This window comes from Protomyctophum parallelum (assembly GCF_964188405.1).
Source record: "Protomyctophum parallelum genome assembly, chromosome: 15".
Lineage (NCBI taxonomy): Eukaryota > Metazoa > Chordata > Actinopteri > Myctophiformes > Myctophidae > Protomyctophum > Protomyctophum parallelum.
Window position 1 is genome coordinate 12,969,433 of NC_139710.1, and position 22,304 is coordinate 12,991,736.

At 41.0% G+C, this 22,304-nt stretch overlaps 2 protein-coding genes across 5 annotated transcripts; one reads left to right on the forward strand and one right to left on the reverse strand.

Moving 5' to 3' along the window:
- The first annotated feature begins 570 nt into the window (after window positions 1-570).
- Window positions 571-11,064, forward strand: golm1 (golgi membrane protein 1). 3 transcript variants are annotated; one of them, XM_083784304.1, is made up of 11 exons: window positions 571-798; window positions 2,911-3,057; window positions 3,492-3,671; window positions 3,885-3,939; window positions 4,095-4,197; window positions 4,377-4,491; window positions 4,585-4,759; window positions 6,762-6,965; window positions 8,055-8,213; window positions 8,626-8,724; window positions 8,864-11,064. In XM_083784304.1, exons 2-10 carry the CDS (start codon window positions 2,929-2,931, stop codon window positions 8,721-8,723), a joined length of 1,218 nt encoding a protein of 405 aa, XP_083640430.1. In that variant the 5' UTR covers window positions 571-798; window positions 2,911-2,928; the 3' UTR covers window position 8,724; window positions 8,864-11,064. The 3 variants fall into 3 exon arrangements, with proteins under 3 accessions (XP_083640430.1, XP_083640428.1, XP_083640429.1); XM_083784302.1 differs by having other exon boundaries at window positions 572-798; window positions 8,853-11,064; XM_083784303.1 differs by having other exon boundaries at window positions 572-798; window positions 2,914-3,057; window positions 8,853-11,064.
- Window positions 10,224-21,924, reverse strand: naa35 (N-alpha-acetyltransferase 35, NatC auxiliary subunit). Of its 2 annotated transcripts, none has more exons than XM_083784300.1 (23): window positions 21,838-21,924; window positions 20,856-20,984; window positions 20,627-20,660; window positions 20,296-20,410; window positions 19,391-19,465; window positions 19,066-19,233; window positions 18,692-18,758; window positions 18,518-18,561; window positions 18,358-18,408; window positions 17,928-18,011; window positions 17,529-17,643; window positions 17,084-17,262; window positions 16,689-16,748; window positions 16,407-16,513; window positions 16,166-16,232; window positions 15,649-15,747; window positions 15,251-15,429; window positions 14,056-14,192; window positions 13,559-13,626; window positions 13,320-13,460; window positions 12,977-13,099; window positions 12,600-12,680; window positions 10,224-12,318 (listed from the first exon to the last, which is right to left on the reverse strand). In XM_083784300.1, the coding sequence occupies exons 2-23, from the start codon at window positions 20,974-20,976 to the stop codon at window positions 12,259-12,261; spliced, it is 2,175 nt and encodes a 724-aa protein (XP_083640426.1). In that variant the 5' UTR covers window positions 20,977-20,984; window positions 21,838-21,924; the 3' UTR covers window positions 10,224-12,258. The 2 variants fall into 2 exon arrangements, with proteins under 2 accessions (XP_083640426.1, XP_083640427.1); XM_083784301.1 differs by having other exon boundaries at window positions 20,856-20,978; window positions 21,838-21,895.
- Between the last annotated feature and the right edge of the window lie 380 nt (window positions 21,925-22,304).

Consider the following 22,304-nt stretch of genomic DNA (forward strand, 5'->3'; position numbering starts at 1 on the left):
TCCTGTTCTGTTCTTTAACTATATAGAAGTGTATTTGTACGTCTCTAAATGTTTTGATGAATTGAACAAGGTGGACCCTGTTGTAAACGAGTGTAATGCTTAATTGGGTCGTCCACTCACAGTTAACAGTCTTTGTATTGAGTTTGTGCTTGAAATGTACTGTAATTCTGCAAACTGTTAATAAATATTTCAATCAATCACACACACACACACACACACACACACACACACACACTATTTACCATTCATAGTAAATCAGTGGCAGGTGAAACCTTGCCTACAAAATAAGTGCCATGTTGACTGAATGTAAGCACATCAATAATACTAATACAGAAATGATAATGTCTTGTTGTAATAGATTGATTTGAATGCATTTTCTCAACTCCGGTTATTTGCAGAAGATCCTAGAGCGGATACGGAAACGTGTACATAGTGTAATTAACGGATGCGCTTCTGACTGAGCAGTTGGTTCCTGAACATACTCCTTCCCACCCACAGGCGCGCGCGCGCACACGCACGCACGCACGCACACACACACACACACACACACACACACACACACACAGTCACTCCTTCGCCGAATCGCCGTCCGTCCAACCAGTTACAGTCAGACACAACAGTCAACAACGGACTAGCGGAATCAGATTGCCTGGCTGGCATCGATTCATTAAAATGGGTACGAGATAATTTCACATCGTCCCGTTATTGTTGGAGAACGTGGCAACTTGCATTCCGACTAACGGCGTTTAACGTCCCATCATCTGGAAACGACATTGGGGACATTTAGAAGAGCATCGGGTAAGTGATGTTTGCTAGCCTGTTAGCATGCTAGGAGCTCATTTAACCCGTTTCGAACCTGGCAGGCTGCAGTAAAACAACAGCATCATACTCATCATCAATGTTCATCATCGGTATTGTTGAACATTTTCTCCCGTGTGTTACACAGCGATTACTTATTCATTAGGTGATTTATTTGTATTGTATAAATATTAATGTTTAATCGTATACAGCCAATGTGTACCCCGGGCAATGCAGCTTCCTGTACACATATTGCATTTCAAACAACCTAGCTACATGGACCGGAGCAAGAAGCCGAGTTTAATACGGTTTGATCATATACTCCTGCAGTCCTGCTAAAGCTTTGCCTGTCTTGCCTGCAATTATGGACTGTGATTTGATCAGACATACTGTAAAGGGGATATGATTCCCTGAAGCATAGCTTTGAGGTGGACGTGTCAGCTGTCAAACCAACACAAGGCGCGTGCGTGCATCTGCATCATGCACCTAAACATGCACCATTCTATGCAATAATAATGCAACCAATCAATCAATCAAGTACAAAGTAAAATCCCCCAGTGGCAGACAGTGATCCGAAAATGTATAATGTAAGTTCCTACCGTGGTCTCCCTCCTTCACGGGAGAGAGACCATTTCTACTGCTCTTCCAAGACTGATTGGCTGCTTGCCTTGACCTGGGAAGACATTGCAGCATGTATGAGCTTCAGGCAGTACTAACTACACATACATGTCAACCAGACACCGGGGTCTAGATTTCTCAATGGAAGAGTAGAGTAGGGGACTCTGGGAGAGAGACTACCTCCAACCATTAACTTGTCACAAGTTCTCACAACACACTCTTATCATACAGATTGGTTAAAATAACTGGTATTCATTCCAGATTGCAGCAATGGGCCCTTGTACAATGTCAGAGTACAAGCGGTGACTGCAGGTTTATTTAACATGACACCATTGTTAAAGTACAAACATGACACCATTGTTAAAGTACAATTAAAACAGGTGCATTACAGTAATAGAGCCACATATTAATATTACGGGGTTGCACTTCCACAAAAATGTGTTGTAAAATAAAATAAAATCTAGAATCATTCTACTAAACTTTAGAATCTATATTTGTGTATGGGTGAATTACAAAAAAAGCTATGTCCCCTCTCAGTAACATGAATTATTGATTCAACATTGCTGTCATGTGAAGTTTGACCAGTGTTGTTATGAATTATGATTAATGGGACTGACCTTTATCTGATTGACCCAATACATTCATGTGTTGAGTAATTACTTTCATCTGCGTACGCAGTGAGCACATACTGACACACTTGGCACCATGCCAATCAACTACTTTCTGTTTTTGTTCATGTCTCATATCTTCTGGCCATGTCATGTGTAATAAACATTGTGTCACCCTTAGTTAGAGGGAGACTTATGGACCACATGGTTGGGCAACTAAAATCACAAGTGTAAAGATGAGCACAACTTTGTTTTGTCATCCAAAAAATCCTTACGTTTGACTACTTTTCATGCAATCCTGCAGAAAATATCTAAAGTTTTAGCAAGCAATTATTTATCACATTCAGTGCCATGGGACAAACACGTCATTATCACTGAATCTGTAATTTCCTTTTATATGAGCTCTGTTTTGATGAAGCTGTTTTTCAGCTGTTTGTTGGCTCATGGCTTTGGAATTATCTCATTGTATTACAGTAGACTTGGAACTGACTAGGGTGTGTGTCTCATAGGCCAAACACGTGCTGAGTGTACTCTCACTGTTGACAGAGACACATTGTGTGCACATCTTTTGCCAGGTGCTGGGCGTCAAGGCATCAAAGCAAACATCAAGGAGAACAGGAAGGAACATCCACACACTTGCTTCTAGAGCTCCATAGACTTACGTTAATTTATTGGCAAAAAGCAGCAGTGTTTCTACTTTCTACCGTTAGGTCTCCATCAGACTGTTGAATATGGTTTCTCAAAGCCACTGATGTATCCTGTTACCATGGACAGACTGGCTAGTTAAAAAAAAAAAAGATAAGCCATCAGATAAGCCAGCAGACTTGCAGATAAACGTTAGTGAAAAAAGACAACTGATTGAAGTTGACCCGTGTTCTCTTCTCAGTAGGTACTGCAGGCAGCCATGGGTGGGCTGGGGAATGGCCGTCGCGGTGGCAGGTCTCCTCCCCTGATGATTGGTGCCTTGATCGCCTGTATACTGGTACTGGGCTTTAATTACTGGGTGTCCAGCTCCCGCAACCTGGAACTACAGGTACTGTGTGTGTGCGTGTGCGCCTGTCTGTAATTGAGTGATTGTTTATTTTCTTTGCTTACCGTGGTTAGACTATAGTTCAGTTGTGTGTAGACTACTAGACTGTGTACCTTTTCAATGCAAAGGGTTGTTTTGGTTTGGCATTCCGCTTGATTCTATGTGCATGGAAGACTATTGATACAGGAGAGGAACTGAGGAAGGGCTTTTCAGAAATGTAGGTTAGGAAAAGGGCACTACACGATTACACACACACACACACACACACACACACACACACACACACACACACACACACACACACACACACACACACTTATTCTGTTTTTGTAGATTTCTTTAGTTCACTTTGGGTGCATTGTCACATTTGTCAGCATGTGAACTTGTTTTCCAATTAAGATTCAAGGTTTGTGTTTGTCCCATCCCATGTCACCCAGACCAAGTTGTATGCGCTGGAGGGTCAGGTGCGGCGCAGTGCAGCGGAGCGAGGTGCCGTGGAGATGAAGAAGAATGAGTTCCAGGATGAGATCCAGAGGCAGAAGGACCAAATCGTCCGCATAGAGAACCTCTACAAGAGGCAGTTGGAGGGAGTCCAGAACACATGCAGCCAAGACAAGGTACTCGTGTGTGTGTGTGTGTGATCTCCACCAGGTGAGCGATACCATATCGGCATGCATGACAAAGGCCGTCTGTTAAAACTAAGCCTGTTGTGTCCCACTCCCAGATAGCAGACGCACATTAACAGAATAAACTAAGCCTGTTGTGTCCCACTCCCAGATAGCAGACGCACATTAACAGAATATTGACAAATAACTGTGGTTTGCTTTCAGGGCAGCTTGCAGCTGAACATTTCCTCCAGTACCAAATCAACACAGGAATTAAAAGGTAAGAGTTTACTTTTTATTTTGTAGATTTATTTTAATTCATAACAAATGGATACAACACATTTTTCAAATCATGTTGAATTATGCACAGTGGTCTCATAATACAAAAGTGCTGATCCACAAAAATGATGGATGTGTGTGTGCATGCGCGCGCAGGTCAGTTGAGCGAGCTGAATAATGACTTGGGGAAGCTTCACAGGGAGCTACAGAGTTGCCAAGCCAACCTCAACACCCTAAACAAGAAACTGACTTATGACATGTAAGAAACACCTATCCTAAGCCTTTTTGACATTTTATTGACACAGAAGTCAGGTTCAAATTATATTTAAAGTATATTTGGTGGTTGAAAAGTATACATATTACTTTGCCATGCTCCTCTTTAAATACTATACCCCTCTCAGACAGATATATCTTTGTTTGTACATTACATGAGAATAGGACACAGTGCAACACTCAGATCCTGTCTCAGAAGGAGCTGTGTGATGAGAAGCTCGCAGCTATCCAGAAGAAGAAGATGGAGAAACTTATCCCTGCCCCTGCTGTGTCTTCTCAGGTCAGACAACCCTTTCCTGTCACACTGACACATTGTAATCATGTCCAATTATAGTGACAATGAAGTAACTAATGTTGACTCCACACACCGCAGGTTAACACGGCTCCCACGCTAAAGGAGGAGGGGAAAAATAAAGATGAGGGCCTAGGGAAGGCGGGACTTGACGAAACCAAGACGACCCCTGTCTTAGGCCACATTCCTGAACTATCCCAGTCTAAAGCCAATGACCTACCAGAACTCCTGACCAATGAGATCACAATGGATAAAGGTAATGGAAATGGAGAGGCCTTAATGTCTCAACCTGTTGACCTACTGTACATGGCACTTAAAGGGATAGAACAAGCCTGAGCAATCATTCCCTACAGGCCATGGGAGTTGCAAATGAACTTGTTTGCCATATTCAAATTGTATGGGGGAGAAAAAAGGCTGCTGGATTTGTGTTCTTTGTGTTGTTCTTTCTACTTCACAATCTGAAGTACCACTAAACCCACTAATTCAGGTGTGGGCAACATCTTTGGGCTGATCACCCAATATAAGACTGAATACCACCATGGCTTTTACGTTTTATTGTTATAGACAGTTAATTTGAATAATACAAACGTAGAATAAGCCAGTAATTTAACAATGAAACCTAAACAAAGAATGAGTCAGTAATTTTATATGAATAATAAAGGTAAGAACATTTCTGATTATATGGGTTGAGAGAAATGTTTCATGAGCCTCAAACAGCGATGGCTTGTTTTCTTCCTCACCTAAATGGCTCAATCTAATCACCTGGTAGATGAAAACGAGGTGGTTGCCCAATGCCCACCCCTCTACAACACAATGCGCTCCCCTCTACAACACAATGCCCTCCCCTCTACAACACAATGCCCTCCCCTCTACAACACAATGCCCTCCCCTCTACAACACAATGCCCACCCCTCTACAACACAATGCCCTCCCCTCTACAACACAATGCCCTCCCCTCTACAACACAATGCCCTCCCCTCTACAACACAATGCCCTCCCCTCTACAACACAATGCCCTCCCCTCTACAACACAATGCCCTCCCCTCTACAACACAATGCCCTCCCCTCTACAACACAATGCCCTCCCCTCTACAACACAATGCGCTCCCCTCTACAACACAATGCCCTCCCCTCTACAACACAATGCCCTCCCCTCTACAACACAATGCCCACCCCCTCTACAACACAATGCCCTCCCCTCTACAACACAATGCCCACCCCTCTACAACACAATGCCCTCCCCTCTACAACACAATGCCCTCCCCTCTACAACACAATGCCCTCCCCTCTACAACACAATGCCCTCCCCTCTACAACACAATGCCCTCCCCTCTACAACACAATGCCCTCCCCTCTACAACACAATGCCCTCCCCTCTACAACACAATGCCCTCCCCTCTACAACACAATGCCCTCCCCTCTGCAACACAATGCCCTCCCCTCTACAACACAATGCCCTCCCCTCTACAACACAATGCCCTCCCCTATATAACACAACTGGAAGAAAAAATAGAAAGACAGTTACACATTCATTCTCTCTCTTCGTCTTTGTAAAAAAAAAGTAATTAAAATAAAATAAAAAGAAATAAATCACATGCTTTTATACACAAATGTATATATCCATGTTTCTTGGGGTGTGTCTGCGTGCACTCTCTTCTTTAAGTTAACCATTAGCCACCAGAATTAATTAATTACTTCACCTCGTACCGCCAGGATTTCCCCCTCATTCATCCCTTATTTCGAAGAGCCGAAACCTGCAACCGGATGTTACAAATGTTACTTACACTGTGTGTGGTGTCGGATCCATATCCGGTCTCCCGCTCGGCGATGAGAAAGGATTACCGTGTCCGTGACCATTACAGCGTTGGCTACGGGCATCAAATAAAGCTTGTTTTGACCAGAAATGGCATCTGGGACAAGGAATTGGAGATAAAGGCGATCGAAAGAAACAGATACAGTGGGCGTGGGTCCGCGCAGCGGTCAAGATGGTGCGCTCCATTGCTTTTGATATCATCACCTTGCAACCCAATGCTAATTTGAGTAGCATTACGACTTGATCGATCATAAGCACTATAAAATGCCAATGGCGCTGGGTCAGATTAATACAATTGGCGTAGATCTACGCCAAAGGTGAGGAATGGGTTACGGTGCATAAAGAGATGCAAGAGTGCTGGTGCCAGCATGTGTTTGACTGCTCTTTTTTCAGCATGTGTTTGAGCATTGTTTTGTGCTTTGTCTCTCCCTGTAATATTGCTTAGCACTGGACACCCCAGCAGTCCTGCTCCTGCCCTCCTTAAAGGATCTGTCCAAGCCAGAGTCGGTTCCCTCGGCCGTGGTAGTGAAACAAGACACCCTGCAGCCTCTAGAGGGCACTGTGGGGACAGACAAACTGCACAAGAACCTGACGGAGGATAAAGAGGTGGAGGTGATGGATGCTCATGGAGAAAAGACACAGATAGAAGGTATCATTTCAACTTTATAAAGCTTGAGGTCCATATTAAACCTACTAGTACTTTCTATGTAGTTTAACATGGGCATATATATCTAAAATAAAATGGCAGATGTAGATGCTCACAATGCGTTGTATCATGAAGAGTTGTGACCTTGTTACATGTGTAATGTACTTATGCACCGAGTGCCGTGCTACAAGCTTGTATATCTGCTATTTTTGAAAGATCTTGAAAATGTGCGCTCGCCCCAACTCATGTATAGCGGTGGTTCTCAAAGTGTAGTCCGGGGACCCCTGCAACTTTCAAAGCAATATATGTATCGGACATATTTATTTTAGTGAAAATGGGGAATACTTTGGAAACAACTCAAATCTTAAAATGCACTGCAAAGGACCTGGTTTGAGTAACACTCATTTAACGGGATGACAGGGGCATCAGCACTACTGGCCACCACTAGAGGGGGCTGTGAGGTGACATATACTGTATGCTTAATTTGCTTATACTTTTGGACAAAATCAGCTGTCAGTAAAGGGAAGTAAATGTTGTCCTAGGGCCCTATGCATGATAGTTTTAAGACCTATCTCAAACAATGGCTGAAGGCAAACCATAACCATTTTTAAGCTTACATGTTTTTTCTTTCTATATGTTTATATTTCTATAGTTGCATTTGCATAATGTCATTGCGAACGCAGTGAGCACTAACTACTAACTATGAGACCCTGCAGATCATGTCTGTGTGTGTGTCTGTGTGTCTGTCCCGCTGTGACACCACCCGCCCGCCACCAGAGGGCGCAGCTGTAGCACACACACCCACACACACACAGGGCGCAGCTGTAGCACACACACACACACACACACACAACCACACACACAACCACACACACACGAGCTGCGTTCGCTTCCCGCGTTTGCGCGTCTTACTTGTTTGTAATTGTATGTTTTATGTGACAGCCTGGGTACTATGGATGTAAATGATCAACAAATTGAATAACCACTTAAGCTTTATTTTTTATGTCATGGCATAATGCTGTCATGCGAAAATAGAGGTGACGCGACGTGTTCTAGATCTTCTATTGATTGGTTCTTATCTGTTGTCTGTAGAGATGGACCCTGGCATGGAGGACATGCTGTTTGGCCAGGAAGGGAAGGCAGATGAGACCCCTGGCGGCTCCAAGGACGAGGAGCCAGAGGACTATGACGGAGATGAGCGAATAGTGGACGGAGGAGACTCTGAGAAACCACAAAATCAGGAGAATATAGGTGAGTTTGGATTTACTTGAGGGTGTGTGTGTGTGTGTGTGTGTGTGTGTGTCTGTGTGCTCGCATGTGAGTGTTGGAGAGAAAGATCTAGAGAGACTATTAGAGACATCCTTGAATTCGTGCCGAGATGAAAAATGTAACTTTGTTAAATACACTCACATCTGACATTTTTCTGTTCCCTGCTTTTTCCCTTGTTTGGGATATGGGATTTATTTCAAGGTAGGGACTAGACATTTATTGACTAATGTCAGGAAGTACAAGCGTTGTAATTCCAACATTGGTGTGCGTGTGCACGGGGGTGTTTACAAGGGTGTGCATGTTATGAGAATAATTGCATGTTGCTGCTTTATGTATCAAAATATGTCTGTTTGATGTTGTACAGTAAAAAATGGTGTGTTTGTCTGTCTGATAGACAAGGACATGGAGGAGGCGCTTGCTGACTATAATGGAGATGATGAGAATGAAGGAGAATTTGAGGCAGACAAACAAGCAGCGCTTGCTCAGATCTAAGGTACACACACACACACACAATACATCTCTCTTGGTTTCACCCTTTCATAAAATGGGGAGGCCCTTTTTTGTAATAAAAAAATAATTTCCTGATTGCTTGATGATCAAATTACTCAAATTTGTTTTTAGGGCTGTTGAAGACTTGGGGAACGAGTCTCGCAATACACACTATTCACAGATGCACGCTGAACCAGGAACTATTCAGGACTTCTGCACAACTACATAGTGCGATTGAATACAGCCATATGTAATGAACACAAACACACAGGAACAATCTGGCCACAAGTAGGGAGAATTTCAAAGTCAAGTCCATTTTTTTTTTTTTTTTTACTATTTTATACAGTTGGTGAGAGCTTTTACATACAGACTTATCTCATGTTGTTTGTTATCAAATACTGACTGGACAGTATTTGATAACTGTCTATCACACACACACACACACACACACGATGTACATGCATACATGAGTTGATCTACTGTACAGTGACAGGTGTCTTAGATTGAGAGGCTTGACAAGTCCATCCTCCCGTGGTCTTCTAGAAGAACAGCAACATCTCACATTTTGCCTTAAGTTACTCCTGGGCCTCATTATTCATAAAGTGTGTCAAAGGAGGGATGCTGATCAGTGGCCACGTCTCATTTACATAATGGCTGAATCAGGCTTGGTGAAGCTGTGTGTGGTACAAAGTGGAAGGGGTATGTTGCAGTATTGCTACTCCTTTACAGTGTTGAGAAACATAGTGAAAGGTTTTGTTGAGCAGCCCATTGCATTTCAAAGCAGAACGTGTTAGAATGATTTGAGAATGTGAATGACCATGGATTAGTCTCCCCAGTGTATCAAATAACTTGTGAGTACTGGCCCTGGTCAGCTGTAGTGAATGTGCTGTGTTGTTGATGGTGAGCTAGGCTGAGAACTGATGTAAAAATATAACATTTATTGACTAGGAAAAGTGATATGGAAAATATGAACCTAGGTCATCCACATAAAATACAGTCTACTAAATTAAATAAATGTCAGACAATAGATATGTATCCAAACTTTTATAATGAAAACCTAATTAATGTATTGCTTTTTATTTTGTATTTTACAGAATTTCTTTTTGTTTCAAGAGCAATTTATTTTTACTTGGAACCAGTCTGAATAATTGTTAACTCTGCTATGTCATCAAAGCAAATAACCAACCTTTTAGCCATGGCCATTATTGTGCATAACATTTTTGTTTTTGGCCACTCATCAATCATTTTAATACTGAGAGAAATAATCTGATAACAATTGTTGTATAAAATGGTAACATGATGGTATCACATTTTTGTTATCTTAAAAGACTTACAAAAAGGTTGTGAAACAACAGCACAATCTGAAATGGTAAAGGATAGCACTGGTTTTGGAATGGTGATGTTTAGAATTGCTTCATGGAGTTGTCACTCTTGTTCTGAAGGTCACCCTCTTGTAGAAGGTCAACTTATTTAATCAGATGTGTTTTGTTTTCTTTCCTATTGTGTTTTCATCAGGGCTTTTTTGATCAAGTATAAAATAATGTTTGATTGTGAATGTGCTCAAGTCACAGGTTGACAGTTTTTTTTCTTTTAGTTTGGATGATGATTTCTGCAAAGTACAAGATCGTCATGTGTAGCACAGCTGACCATATAGAATGAAATTAGATGAGAAATAAATTGTAATCTAACCAGTCTGAGATGAATGCTCCATTGTGTTAAAGTGACGTGTGTCACTTCTTCCTTCTGTTTCAATGATGAAACCTACACTGTACAATCCTGAGTGTTAATTTAACTATGGGAGTGTACACTCTGGCATACGTACAAATACAGTACATGGGGTCCGTTGGGTTATATTTTGTGTACGCTGAGTAACAAATGGATGAGAGTACATTTGGTTATATTTGTACACTCTCAGAGGTAAATGAACACTCAGGATGTAACTGTTTCTAGGTCTGCACTTAAGTTGTTTCTTGAACACAATTTTAATGATGTAATGGTTTTTGCAGCAAGTCAGCACTGTGGGTTAGTGTCCAATCAATCATGAAGCAAAGCTTGCATACTGTATACCCACTGCTTATCATGGAATCAACTTTGTCTGTCTGTTTTGTGCAGCCGTGTACACACTATCTGCTGTAAATCAAATTGGAGAGAACATTTATGATTTTATTTTTTTGTACATGAGGTTCTTTTCATTGCTGTTGGAACTGATATTTTTTGTTTTTTCTGAACCAATAGTGAAGAAATTTGTGAAATGTTCAAGTGATCACAGGCTTTTCTTTTTCACTCCGTCACTCACTTTGGAAGTGAATGACCGGGATGATGAATAAAAAGGTTTTATTACCAATATGCGGTACATTGCCACGTGATATGCCTTTGTGCGTTCCCATAACTGTGTACACTTGCACATTAAGTACATTTTAGCACACATACTCCTCACTGTCAGTGTCTCCCCTCCCAGGACATGAGGGGTAATTATCTGTGCTTATGTTATCAAAGTTTTTGCATGACAATGCGTCCATATTTGACTTAGACTATTCACTTCACCCTCAGATGATAACAGGACCATAACAGGTAGCTGATGCAGCTATGTGTTCCTGAAATATCTGTTAAAATGCAAATAGTGTATATACACATTGTTTTTGGCAGGGAGAGAAGATACTGTATTTAGATATTACCGGTAGATACGGCATACATGATTGAAACGGAATAAAGGAGCAAACCAAGTATATCGAGCCCCTCATATTTACATTTGTCCTAGTTTTAGCACTTTAAGCTGTATTCTAGTACATTCAGGTACAGCACTATATTCAAAAGATAATGCTAGTATTGCTAAGTGATACATGTTAGGAAGAAGGCTGATGGCTCTAGTCTCTTTCCTTTTGATTGTGACAACACAACAAAACATGTTAACACCACAACAGAGAGCGAGACAAGTTGATTTATTCAGTCCAAGAGGGGCTGTTTTTCAGTCTTTAATACAGACATCCATACACATCCATGGCCCTTGGTGCATGCACATAATAACTGAGATCACGTAACTGAGATCAGTTGAAAACAATACAATGTTTTCACGTAACATCTTACTTTGTTCACCGACTGGTCTGAGACTTAATGACAGACAAGATGAATGCAAACCAACATTCAAGAGATGTGTATGCTTTTTTTTAGCAGAGGATGTACATGAAAAAGCTTCAAATGGATCACAGAGCTATTCTTTAAATCAATAAAGTGTCTGGACAGAGCTTTGAACATATTCCTCTGTAATATATCTCAGGGATCTTTTCACACAAGCCCAACCCTCTGATGCACATAACACCCCCCCCTCCAACACGTTTGCACAGATGTATGTAGATACAGTCAGTTAGGTTTGTCTGATTCTTGGCTGTGATTTCATTCTTCTTCAGTCAAAAAAGCAACATCTTCAACTGTTTCTTGTCAGGTAGACGCACTTGTTCAGACAAGGATAGGGTCAGGAATATCACACATGTGGGGAGGGTGGGGTTAATCATGAATGCTGGTTTGCCAGTGCACTTCTGAATCATATAATCTTGACCACAGGAAAATATTTGTGAGCCGAGAAGTCGAACTCTGGGAGCACCTGATGACAGAAGTAAGAGCATTTCTAGGTTTTGAGGTGTACACAAATGTCAAATGTCTTAGTTACATACCATTGGCATTTTCATTAACTTATACTGAGCAGAACTGCAGTAATCCAAAATTGTATCCACCTGGAAAAAGTATATAATGACTAGCTTTTAAATAAGAGGTGAAAAACTACTTCCTATTCCAGATTATAGATAATGAATCAAAACCGCAGACAACTACTAACTGGCAACTGCAGTAGTGATTTAATTAAAGTACATGTGTAAAGTGCATTACCTTGGTCTCTTTCTTGTGTCCTCCAGCCAATAGCTTCGTCACAATGATGTTGGGCTTGGCCACCTTTAGGATGCGGTTGACCTGTAAACAACCATCAAAGTTAATACGGACTTTCTTACTCTATACTATATACAGTATACAAACACGGCTCATACACACAAAGCTGTGCTTAGGATGGGCTAGCGCCCCTCAAAAAGGGATAGAGCGAGGTTCATTTCTGACTACATAAATTCATGAAATTAAAATGGCACAGAATAAAATATTGTACAAATGAGATTAGGATATGGGCTTGTAATGCTTTTGGCATTGAGGTTGATAATGTAGTTTGGTAACCTCAATTTTAACTACTTTTTGTTCAACTAGTCATATTCCCTGACCTCTGGGTCTGGAGTCGGCACATTTTCTAGGATGAGCTTGGCCTGCTGAAAGTGCTTGCTGGCTGCAAGGTATAGGTCAGCCGAGCCTGGCGGAGGATTGTACTTCTTCAGATCGGACATTTCCTGGAAAAAGAACAGAGAAAGAAAGTTCACCACCAGAGGTAAATTCAGGTTTCATAGCAGCAAGAGCAGTAAGAATGAAACACAGGAGAGGTACAGTTTTACCACAATAACAATACAAATTATGCAGGGGAAAAAAAAAAATAAGATGAGTCTGTAGATGATACAGGTGTAGTGCACTAGAGGTACCTAGAAGTTGAGGGATTACAGACAAAAGCCCTACCTTGAACTGGACATAGTGTACAGGCGGGGGAGTAACCACACTGTTGAAGGGGGCGAAGCGGTGCTCATAGCGGACCTGCTCACTGTCCAGCTCAAACTGCGGCTTACGCACCTTCCCATCCATGTCCAGCGCTACCATGGTCTGCAGAGAGACAGACACACATGGTCTGAAAAAGATTCAAAGTATAGCCATGTCCATTGTGTACGTATTCCATGTGTATGTATGTGGTTCTAGTATACCTTGTACATGCCAGCGCACATGTTCTGGTAAGCTTGGCTCATGGTGATCTCCTTACTGAGAGGGCGTGCTGTCCATAAAACATAACATTAATCTGATTATGAATTCCATAAAGTTTAACCGTATTTGTGAGGGGCGTTAGCCCCTATATACAGCTTTTGTCCCCACACGTCTCAAATTAATATTTGCCATTGACAATGAAAGGAGAAATTAGGTCAAATGTCCGCCAAATATGGCATACATGTGGCAACACAAAGCGCCCCTCACTTCACACGGGTGTGATTTTTTTATAAAAACAATAGAAAATAAATAACAGAAAACTACTGTAAATCTACAGTGGGAAATCCACTGTAGATCTACAGTGGGAAATCATGGTGGAAACGACTTCCAGGTTAGCCTGCACAAAAATGGCATTGCTAGAACACATTTCTCTTTCTCTTCACAGCAGCACCTCCCAGTGGACATACTGAGTTCATACACAGAAGGAGGCTGGCTGTACCTTTCTTCTTCTTCTTGGTTTTCTTGCTGCTGCGTCCTTTCTGCTGCTCCTCCAGTATCCTTTCCTCTGCCATCTGAGACGAGTCCGCTCTGCTCAGAGTGGACATCAGCCAGGCATAGAGGAACTCTGACAGGTACCTGCACACACAACGCACACAAACAGGTAAATAATCACAAAAATAGAGTGCAGAGAGAACAAAAGATATCACACCCGTGTGAAGTGAGGGGTGCTCATATCACAGATTAGGTGATGTAATGATGATGTAAAACAAACTGACAAAACAAACATTAAATCCTCTTTATTGTTAATGGGATTTAATGTTTGACAAAACAAATATTAATTTCTGTCCATTGTCAATGGCGTATTAAAAAACATTGAACTAGAAACAAACATTAAACCTGTATATAGGAGGGGCTAGCAACACTAAAAAATGCACTCTGTCGAGCTGCCAACTTGCGCTTTGCAAGTAGGCCATGTATGGCTTAATTGTGCGCATGAGATGCGTTCATGGCACAATGCTATTAACCAATGTCTACTACAATTGCTGTTCTAAATGTTTCACACCCATTATATACAACTTTGAAACGCACATTAGTTACGTCACCAAGAATGGTGGCCCCCTATTGGCCGGTGGAGGACACCAACATACATACATACCCAGCCGATAATACCAATTTTGAAACGTACTTTAGTTACGTCATCAAGAACAATGGTCCCTCATTGGCCGGTGGAATATACCGACATACATACTTAGCCGATCGCTGTTCTTAATGACGTATGTATGTTGGTGTTGTCCACCGGCCAATGGGTATGGCCGGTGGAGGACACAAACATACATACTGTATACATACTCATTGGCCGGTGGACAACACAGACACACATACCCAGCCGATCACAGTGATTTCACGCTCTGCTTGCTCAAGTAACAACAGTGTAGTGCATCAGAGACTAGGATACAAGGTATAATAGCATAACAATAGCATCTGTCCACTATCTAAATCAGATGTGTGGTCTGAAACCAACTTGAGTGTGTGTTTGTGAGTGTGTGTGTGTGTGTGCATAGGAGATTGCTCCTCCATTCTCACCACTGGAGGGAGCGCTGCTGATTGTGCATGACACAGAGCTCTAGTTCAGTGCAATAGAGATTATTCCATAATTGTGCACTTGTGTGTGTATGTAGTGCGAGTGCTCTTACCAGTAGATGTAGTAGTACTCGTGCATGCTGTAAAGTTCCAGTTCAAAGCCACTCAGCAGGTACTGGATCATAATCCTCAGGTTGTGGTAGAGGATCCAGGTGCCCAGACAAGCTAGGTGTTGTCTTTGAGGCTCCAGCTTCATCAGCAGACTATGCAGCGCCGCGTCCACCTTCTCTGCCTGTAGGGACACAGACGACAACATAAGGAAGAATGGCAAGAAGGCAGCCTACTGATACTTTCTCAGGTTTCATGAAAATGTGTTCACAGGCCCACACTCCACAGACACACAGACAGGAGTGATTCCCATACTTTACCCTGCGTTGCATTGCTGCAGGCATGAACAAAGGAATGAACAAACAAAACAGTAATAATGACAGAGGAAAGTGAGAGGGCAAACCTCATCCTGCAGTGTAGCGAACTCTTCCAGGATGTGTCCTAGTTTGTCTCTCTGCCTGGCTCGGTTGTGACCGTGGATCTGTATCAGACTACAGAACGGCTGTAAGGAGAAATGACACGCATCCACATCCAACACACACAATTTAAAGCCGTACTCTGTTAACTTTCATGTCCTACTTGAGATTCAAGCCCAGGTTCCCCAGTAATAGAGCACACCTGCTTGCTCAGGGAAGACATTTTTAGAAACACGTTGAAGTTTGACCGTCAGAGAATACCAATTGTCCATCAGTAGTGGTCAGACCCTGACAATAGGATCAAAATGTATCAATAAAATAGCAGGGAGAAAAAATTCACCCACAACATTTGCGTTAGCCATATTGGATTAACACACTCCAACATGCATATTGGTCAAAATAACCTTTTGTTCACTATTACATACAGTAGTGTTACATAGTGTAGAAATAGTGATGTTAGCTTTACAACAGCTTCAATGGCAAACCCAACAAACTACGACATACCCTGGAGCAGTGTGTGACAAATGAGTCTATGTAGTCCTTGGCTTGGTGGTTGTTGAAAAGACAGCACCTGGATGAGACGACACATGAGAACACACACACACACACACACACACACACACACACACACACACACACACAATAAATAATCAAGCGCTAGCATATAACATCACAAATACATTATATATATAAAATAAATTTACAAAACCTAAATTACTGAATTATCTAAAGGCTCCAGACTTACTTGGATGAAAGGACAGGTGGGCTGACAAAGTATCTGAGAGCATCTTTGATCATGTCCTGCATCAGGTGAGTCCCGAACACTTTCTTATTATCTATCAAGAATGTTGTCTGAGGCGACAGAAAAAAACAAAAAATCTGAATTTTTCGAGCGTGTGAAAAACTACACAATATGTTCTAAATGTCCCCCCCCCCCCTTATTGGGCTAAAATAAATCATCAACAGAGGTATTCTTTTTCACAATGTTGTTATAAAGATAGAATGAGATTGATTGCTGTTAGCTTACCTGTAGTAGAGATCGGGAGAGGACACAGGGAGACTGCTCACTGAATTCACAAAAGAAGTCCTAGAAATGTTCACACTAATTAATGTAATCTGTTTGGTCTTGATTATCAACTTCAGAATTTAGTTCAATCAGTTATAAATATAAACATCAGGTGAGAGCAATTCTTTATATTGTCATCATTCCATGTGAGAACACTAAACAGTTACTAGCTTGCAGTCCAAAATGAAATCAGTGTTAAGATTCCAATCTAGACCATGAGGGTCGATTTAGAGCTACGCATTACAGGTTACAATTAAATTAGTTTGAGAAGGGAAAGGAGGGGACCAGGACATGTTGGGGAGTCTGGGGATACCCGCTCTGCAAAGTATAAATGGTTTGGGTGTTTAATCCCTTACCAGTATGCCATGAAGGTTGGTGGTATTGATAACATCACAGACCGTCTTGATACGTTCTATGAGCTTGCTGAAGTACACCACCATGTCCTCTCTTTTGATGATCTTGGCGTAGCGGGGGAAGGTAGGGGGCAGCAGTCTCTGATTGACCAGGGGTTCAAAGCCCATCATGATAGGGTGATCTGTAAAAAAAAACATCCATAAATGAGGAGGAGGCGAAGAAAAAACCCAACATAAAATAGCTGATCTACAGGCTCACAATGGGCCACATTGCTATGTGTCAGTAGTATCATATTACACATTATATACACTGTAAAATCGAATGGAATATGAACAGATTGTATATACACAGTATGTATGTATGTATGCATTATCATCATATATTATAATGGTTACATTTGTACACTGTCAGAGGAGAGCGGATTTTACACTGTATATGTGTGTTTACCTCCTTTAGTGGTATCATTCTGTGATTGGATACCATATTGGATACTAGAGTGGATGGATTGCAGGAGATCAGCTGCTTGAGCCATCAGCTTCTGGGCCTCACCCACTGAGCTGGTCTGATAAAGAGGGTTTGATAGATTTTTGTTTCATTGACAAAAATGCATATGTACATGAACATGTCATTGTATTTCAAAGGGAAAAACTAAAAAGCTTGAGAGCTTATTTACATTAATACATTGTGGTCCTTTACAATTATTTAAAATGCATCTTTCAGAGTAAATTACTTGAGTTTATGTTTAGTCTAAGCTTATTACGTCTACCCAGTGCACTGTAGATTCATCAAAAATGTCAATGCAGTATGATTTTCTTTTTATCGTTAGTGCATAGGACTGTGTATTACCTCTTTCTTTGTAAAGGAGATCAGTGCAGTCAATAAAAGGCGTGTGAACTTGATTCTGTTGAAAAGTGCCAAACATTGCTGGTGCTGTGAGGGAAAAAGAATAAAACAATCTATATTGAAGGCTGAAGGATTAAAGTATTATGTGCATACATGCATGTGTTGAAAAATTCTGAGCTGGTCTTTGTGGTTGAGAATATTTAAACTTTCCTGTGCATCCAAAATCCAATAAAACGTTACATGCAGAAACATAGTTTCCCTATTCTGGTGGGAACATTTGCTAAAAGTTTCAGACATGTCGTGTTGGGACTTGTAGATTGGAAAGTACAGAGCCAACAGAGCCATGTATTGAGCCAAGTATAGAGGGCTCAAGTACTGGTTACACATTGGACTGTGACAGTAAAACACTGCAGTAGTCAAGAGTCAGACTTACCTCCATCTCCACCTCCGGGTCTCGCTGCTCACCCTGTCGACTGCGTGTGCTCTGAGGGGGTGTTAGAAAAAGTCACAATCAGGGTTCAAGCAGAATTAGTTTCAGCAGGATGGGAGCAAATGAGCAAATGCAGAGCCAAAATGTACAAAGAACCATCTACCTTAACCCGCCTCTGTAACTCATCCTCCACATCTTTCAGCATACCTTGTAGGACACACACACACACACACACACACACACACACACACTTCAATTACTAATTATTAATTAAGTATATTCAGTCAATTTCTACGTTTTGGATCAAATGAATCACCAGACCTTAATGATTCTTTACCTGTAACCCGCAGGTCTGTAACATTATTGGCCATCTTGAAGCCATATGTCATGGCCTGGAAATCTTCCTGTAGAAGCGAATACAGCAACAGGTTGGTCAAAGTAAATAGTACATACTGACATATTTTTTGTCTGTGATGGCTTATGCATGCTTAATTTATACTTCAATGTTGCATGCAGAAAGAAAATAGCTGATTTACAAGCATGCATCCATCTTAATCACGCTTCTGTCCTGAGTGACTGCACATTTGCAGACAGCAAAATCTATATACGTTTTATTTATTTTTATTAAAATAAAATAAAAGTCCATAATACAAATTCCAGACCCAGGAAAACAGCATCACACTGAATGTAAGATTTGTACAATCTGCTTACCTCTTCAAACACAGCAGCCTTGTTGACCTTCTCACGAGCTATGTCACAAACTTTGAGTATTCCCAGGGCAAATGCTTTAAGAGCTGGGTCCTCTATTAAGTCTGGGTTGTGGATGTACAGACAGGTGAATACAGTCTGGGCCAGAGAGTGGCCCTCCAACCATGTGATCTGCACGCACGCATACGCACACGCACACACACGCACACACACACACACACACACACATTAACAACTTGTCCTATTTTTAGTAGTATTTTGTTTTATTTTCACACATACAGTATATCAACTCATTTTCACTTTGTCATTAATGGCAAGTGAATCATACCAAGCAGCAGAAACAGGTGTCTATGATCCCTATCAGGTCAGGTAAACTCAGGTCCCTCACTCTGATGGCGCCATCCTAAACCAGTGACGGAGAGAGGTGGATGATGGAGAAAAGATGTATGTTATGATACCATGGATATTTATAAGTTAAGATATATTGTATGCATGTAAACGTCAACATACCGACTTGTACTTTCCTGAACGGTATATATTGTCATACAGTATGTTTGACATTTATTTTTCTATTGTTTTGAATGTGATATTTCATTAATTACTTATAGTAATAAGTAATAATTTGTAACATCTATCTTGTGTTTCCTTCCATACGTTAATTTACATTGCTTTTGTTTTAGAGAAGAGACAGGAAAAGTGAGGGCAGAGAGCAGGGATTACATGCACCACAGATTATGAGGCGCGAATGGAATAAAGGATTTGCCCTTACATGGCTGCATATTATGTTTTCAGTTACACTCGCATGAACACTTTTTCCAAAGGAAAATACCCCATTACTGTAAAATGACATTTGCCAAAAGGTTACGACAAACTAGACAAAGTATATTATGTTAAGATGGTTGAGCCACCAGATGACTCAAAGTTGACCTTATCGCATGTCAAGTATGTTTTATGACCCTGCACTGCAGTGCATGAAACCAAAGAACAACTTTTAAAATGCATGGCTGTCAATCAGAAGATTAAACCGTTTGTCTTGATTTATCACAGTGCTTTATACCAGTGGACTTTCAAATATTTTAAATTCAAGGACCCCCAGTTTTATATGATTTTTATTTCTGGCACAGACCTGTAACTCCTCAAGGACCACTGGGCATCCCAGACCCCACTTTGAGAACAACTGCTTTATACGATATAATGGTACTAGTAGACGGATAGGTTATAGTGGTACCATACCCTGACTGCCTGTTCAAAGTTCAGAACCTTCCTGTTGACCTGATTCCCGATCATTCCGGCATCCATCTTAGGATCCATCATCTCGATGGCCGACATGGCCTCAAACAGGCCAAACCTAGCATACCAGAATGGAGACTCAGATGATACATCGTCACTGACGGGCAGAACATTTTATTTTCATATTTGAACATTTTATGTTATAGATATACCATGCCGTTTGTAGCATTGCATGGGAAGCTGACTAATAATGCAGTTTCTGCATCCGCTTCCAATGCGCCCCATCAAAGTTTCCCATAAAATATATTATATCATAATCTTGTCATATACTCACAGTTTGTCATGAAGCAACTCGCCAAGGTTCAGTTCTGCATTCAATAAAAAAAAAAGAACAAGTCAAACTTGCTTTCCAAAATTGTGCAATTTGTCCAATTTGTCAGGCAGGGTGTGTGTGTGTGTGTGTGTGTGTGTGTGTGTGTGAGAGAGTGAGTGAGTGAGTGAGTGAGTGAGTGAGTGAGTGCGCATGTGTGTCAGCATGCACAGGAAAAGGACAGAGGGAGTACCTTTACATGACCCCTTGAAATCACGTGTGACATCAACCCAGTTGGCATTATTCTTCATCTTCTCAGGGATGCCCAGTCCCCAGCTAGCATCATCATCCTCAACCGACGATTTCATCACCATAGCTGCAGCTTAAGAAAATCAGGTAGAACTGAGTTTTCAAAATATCAAAAAGTGTACCAGAATATCAAGAGTGCTTTGATCTTTTGCCTCACAAATTGATATCCATATCAACACAAATTAAAAAATGTGTCAAGTCTTTTTGTGAGGTCCTGCCCTATAGAATCTCCCCATCCCAAAACCCATACAAGTAGTAGACGCTTCTCGAAAGGTCTTACAGGTACAGGACAGGACTGGTATACAATGGCCAATCTACAAGCTCACATGTGAGCTTGTAGATCTGCTATTTTCAGGCATACAAGTATAAATCAGCGATAAGGCCAACACTGCTTGTGTTCTGTAAAGCTAATTAGGAATCTTAAATTATAACCTAACAAACCTAAATGCAATGGAAGTCCTGTCATGCTAAGCAAACAAGACACTGATGATTGTCAGTTTTCTTTTTCAGATACACGGTAGGTAAGTATTAATTAGTATGAAATGAATACCCGGGTATATATTTTTAAAATAAGTCAACACAAACTACTGTAACAGGTATACAATAACCTTGTCAAAGTATTAATTGTATAAAGCTATAAAGTTAAATCTGGAATTTCATGACTGTATAAAAGATGATTTCGAGATGAATGAGGAGTGAGGACTCATAACATTATTTAGTTCAGTAGTGTAATACATACATTTACTAATAATCAAAATAATATCGTATGCTAACAAGCTAATATTAAGCACATTGAACATTTCTTGCAAACAAAGCCTAAATAGCATCAATTTGACCAATAATTTTATCCTAGAAATCAACGCTAAATCCCAAACAAAGGTGTCGGTAATAAAACGTTGCATTGCCAATACTAAACAATGACATACCTTGCTAATCTTTTCCATTCAGCTAGTACAGAACTCTTCGAATGCTAGAGAGACGAAAGTGCACAAATTAAACGTCATCACGCGAAATAATCCTGGGACATGTATTTCTTCAAAACACTGACCGTAAACTACAGAACAGTCCAGAAGTCCCGAAAACGATGTCATTCTATGAGATTATTTTATTTTCATTTGATAATAAGTACATTTTATTTTTATATTTAACGCAGCAGCAGCAACAGTACAGTTCGTACTTAAAAAAGACTAACTCAAATGTTGTTGGCCTTTTGCAGGCGCTCTTTCGTCATATCTAGGCGACCATGAATTTACCCCCAGTACAATAACCGGGACAACTGAGCTCTGATCATGTCTGATAACGGTCTTAGTCGGTCTATATGTGCATACTAGACCGATATGCCACTATGTGGTAGCATGGGGAAGGACAGCGTATTATTTGTACGTCTCTAATG

Bases quoted from the DNA above. Each gene is read 5' to 3' on its own strand.
- naa35 (XM_083784300.1), bottom strand. From the start codon at position 20,976: ATGGTGATGAAATCGTCGGTTGAGGATGATGATGCTAGCTGGGGACTG. The intron at 17,263-17,528 runs GTAAACACACAT...TTTTTTTTACAG, and splicing joins GAATGATACCACTAAAGGAG to ATCACCCTATCATGATGGGC. The intron at 13,627-14,055 runs GTACAGCCAGCC...TTTTATGGACAG, and splicing joins AACCAAGAAGAAGAAGAAAG to CACGCCCTCTCAGTAAGGAG.
- golm1 (XM_083784304.1), top strand. From the start codon at position 2,929: ATGGGTGGGCTGGGGAATGGCCGTCGCGGTGGCAGGTCTCCTCCCCTG. The intron at 3,058-3,491 runs GTACTGTGTGTG...CATGTCACCCAG, and splicing joins CCCGCAACCTGGAACTACAG to ACCAAGTTGTATGCGCTGGA. The intron at 4,198-4,376 runs GTAAGAAACACC...ACATGAGAATAG, and splicing joins AAGAAACTGACTTATGACAT to GACACAGTGCAACACTCAGA.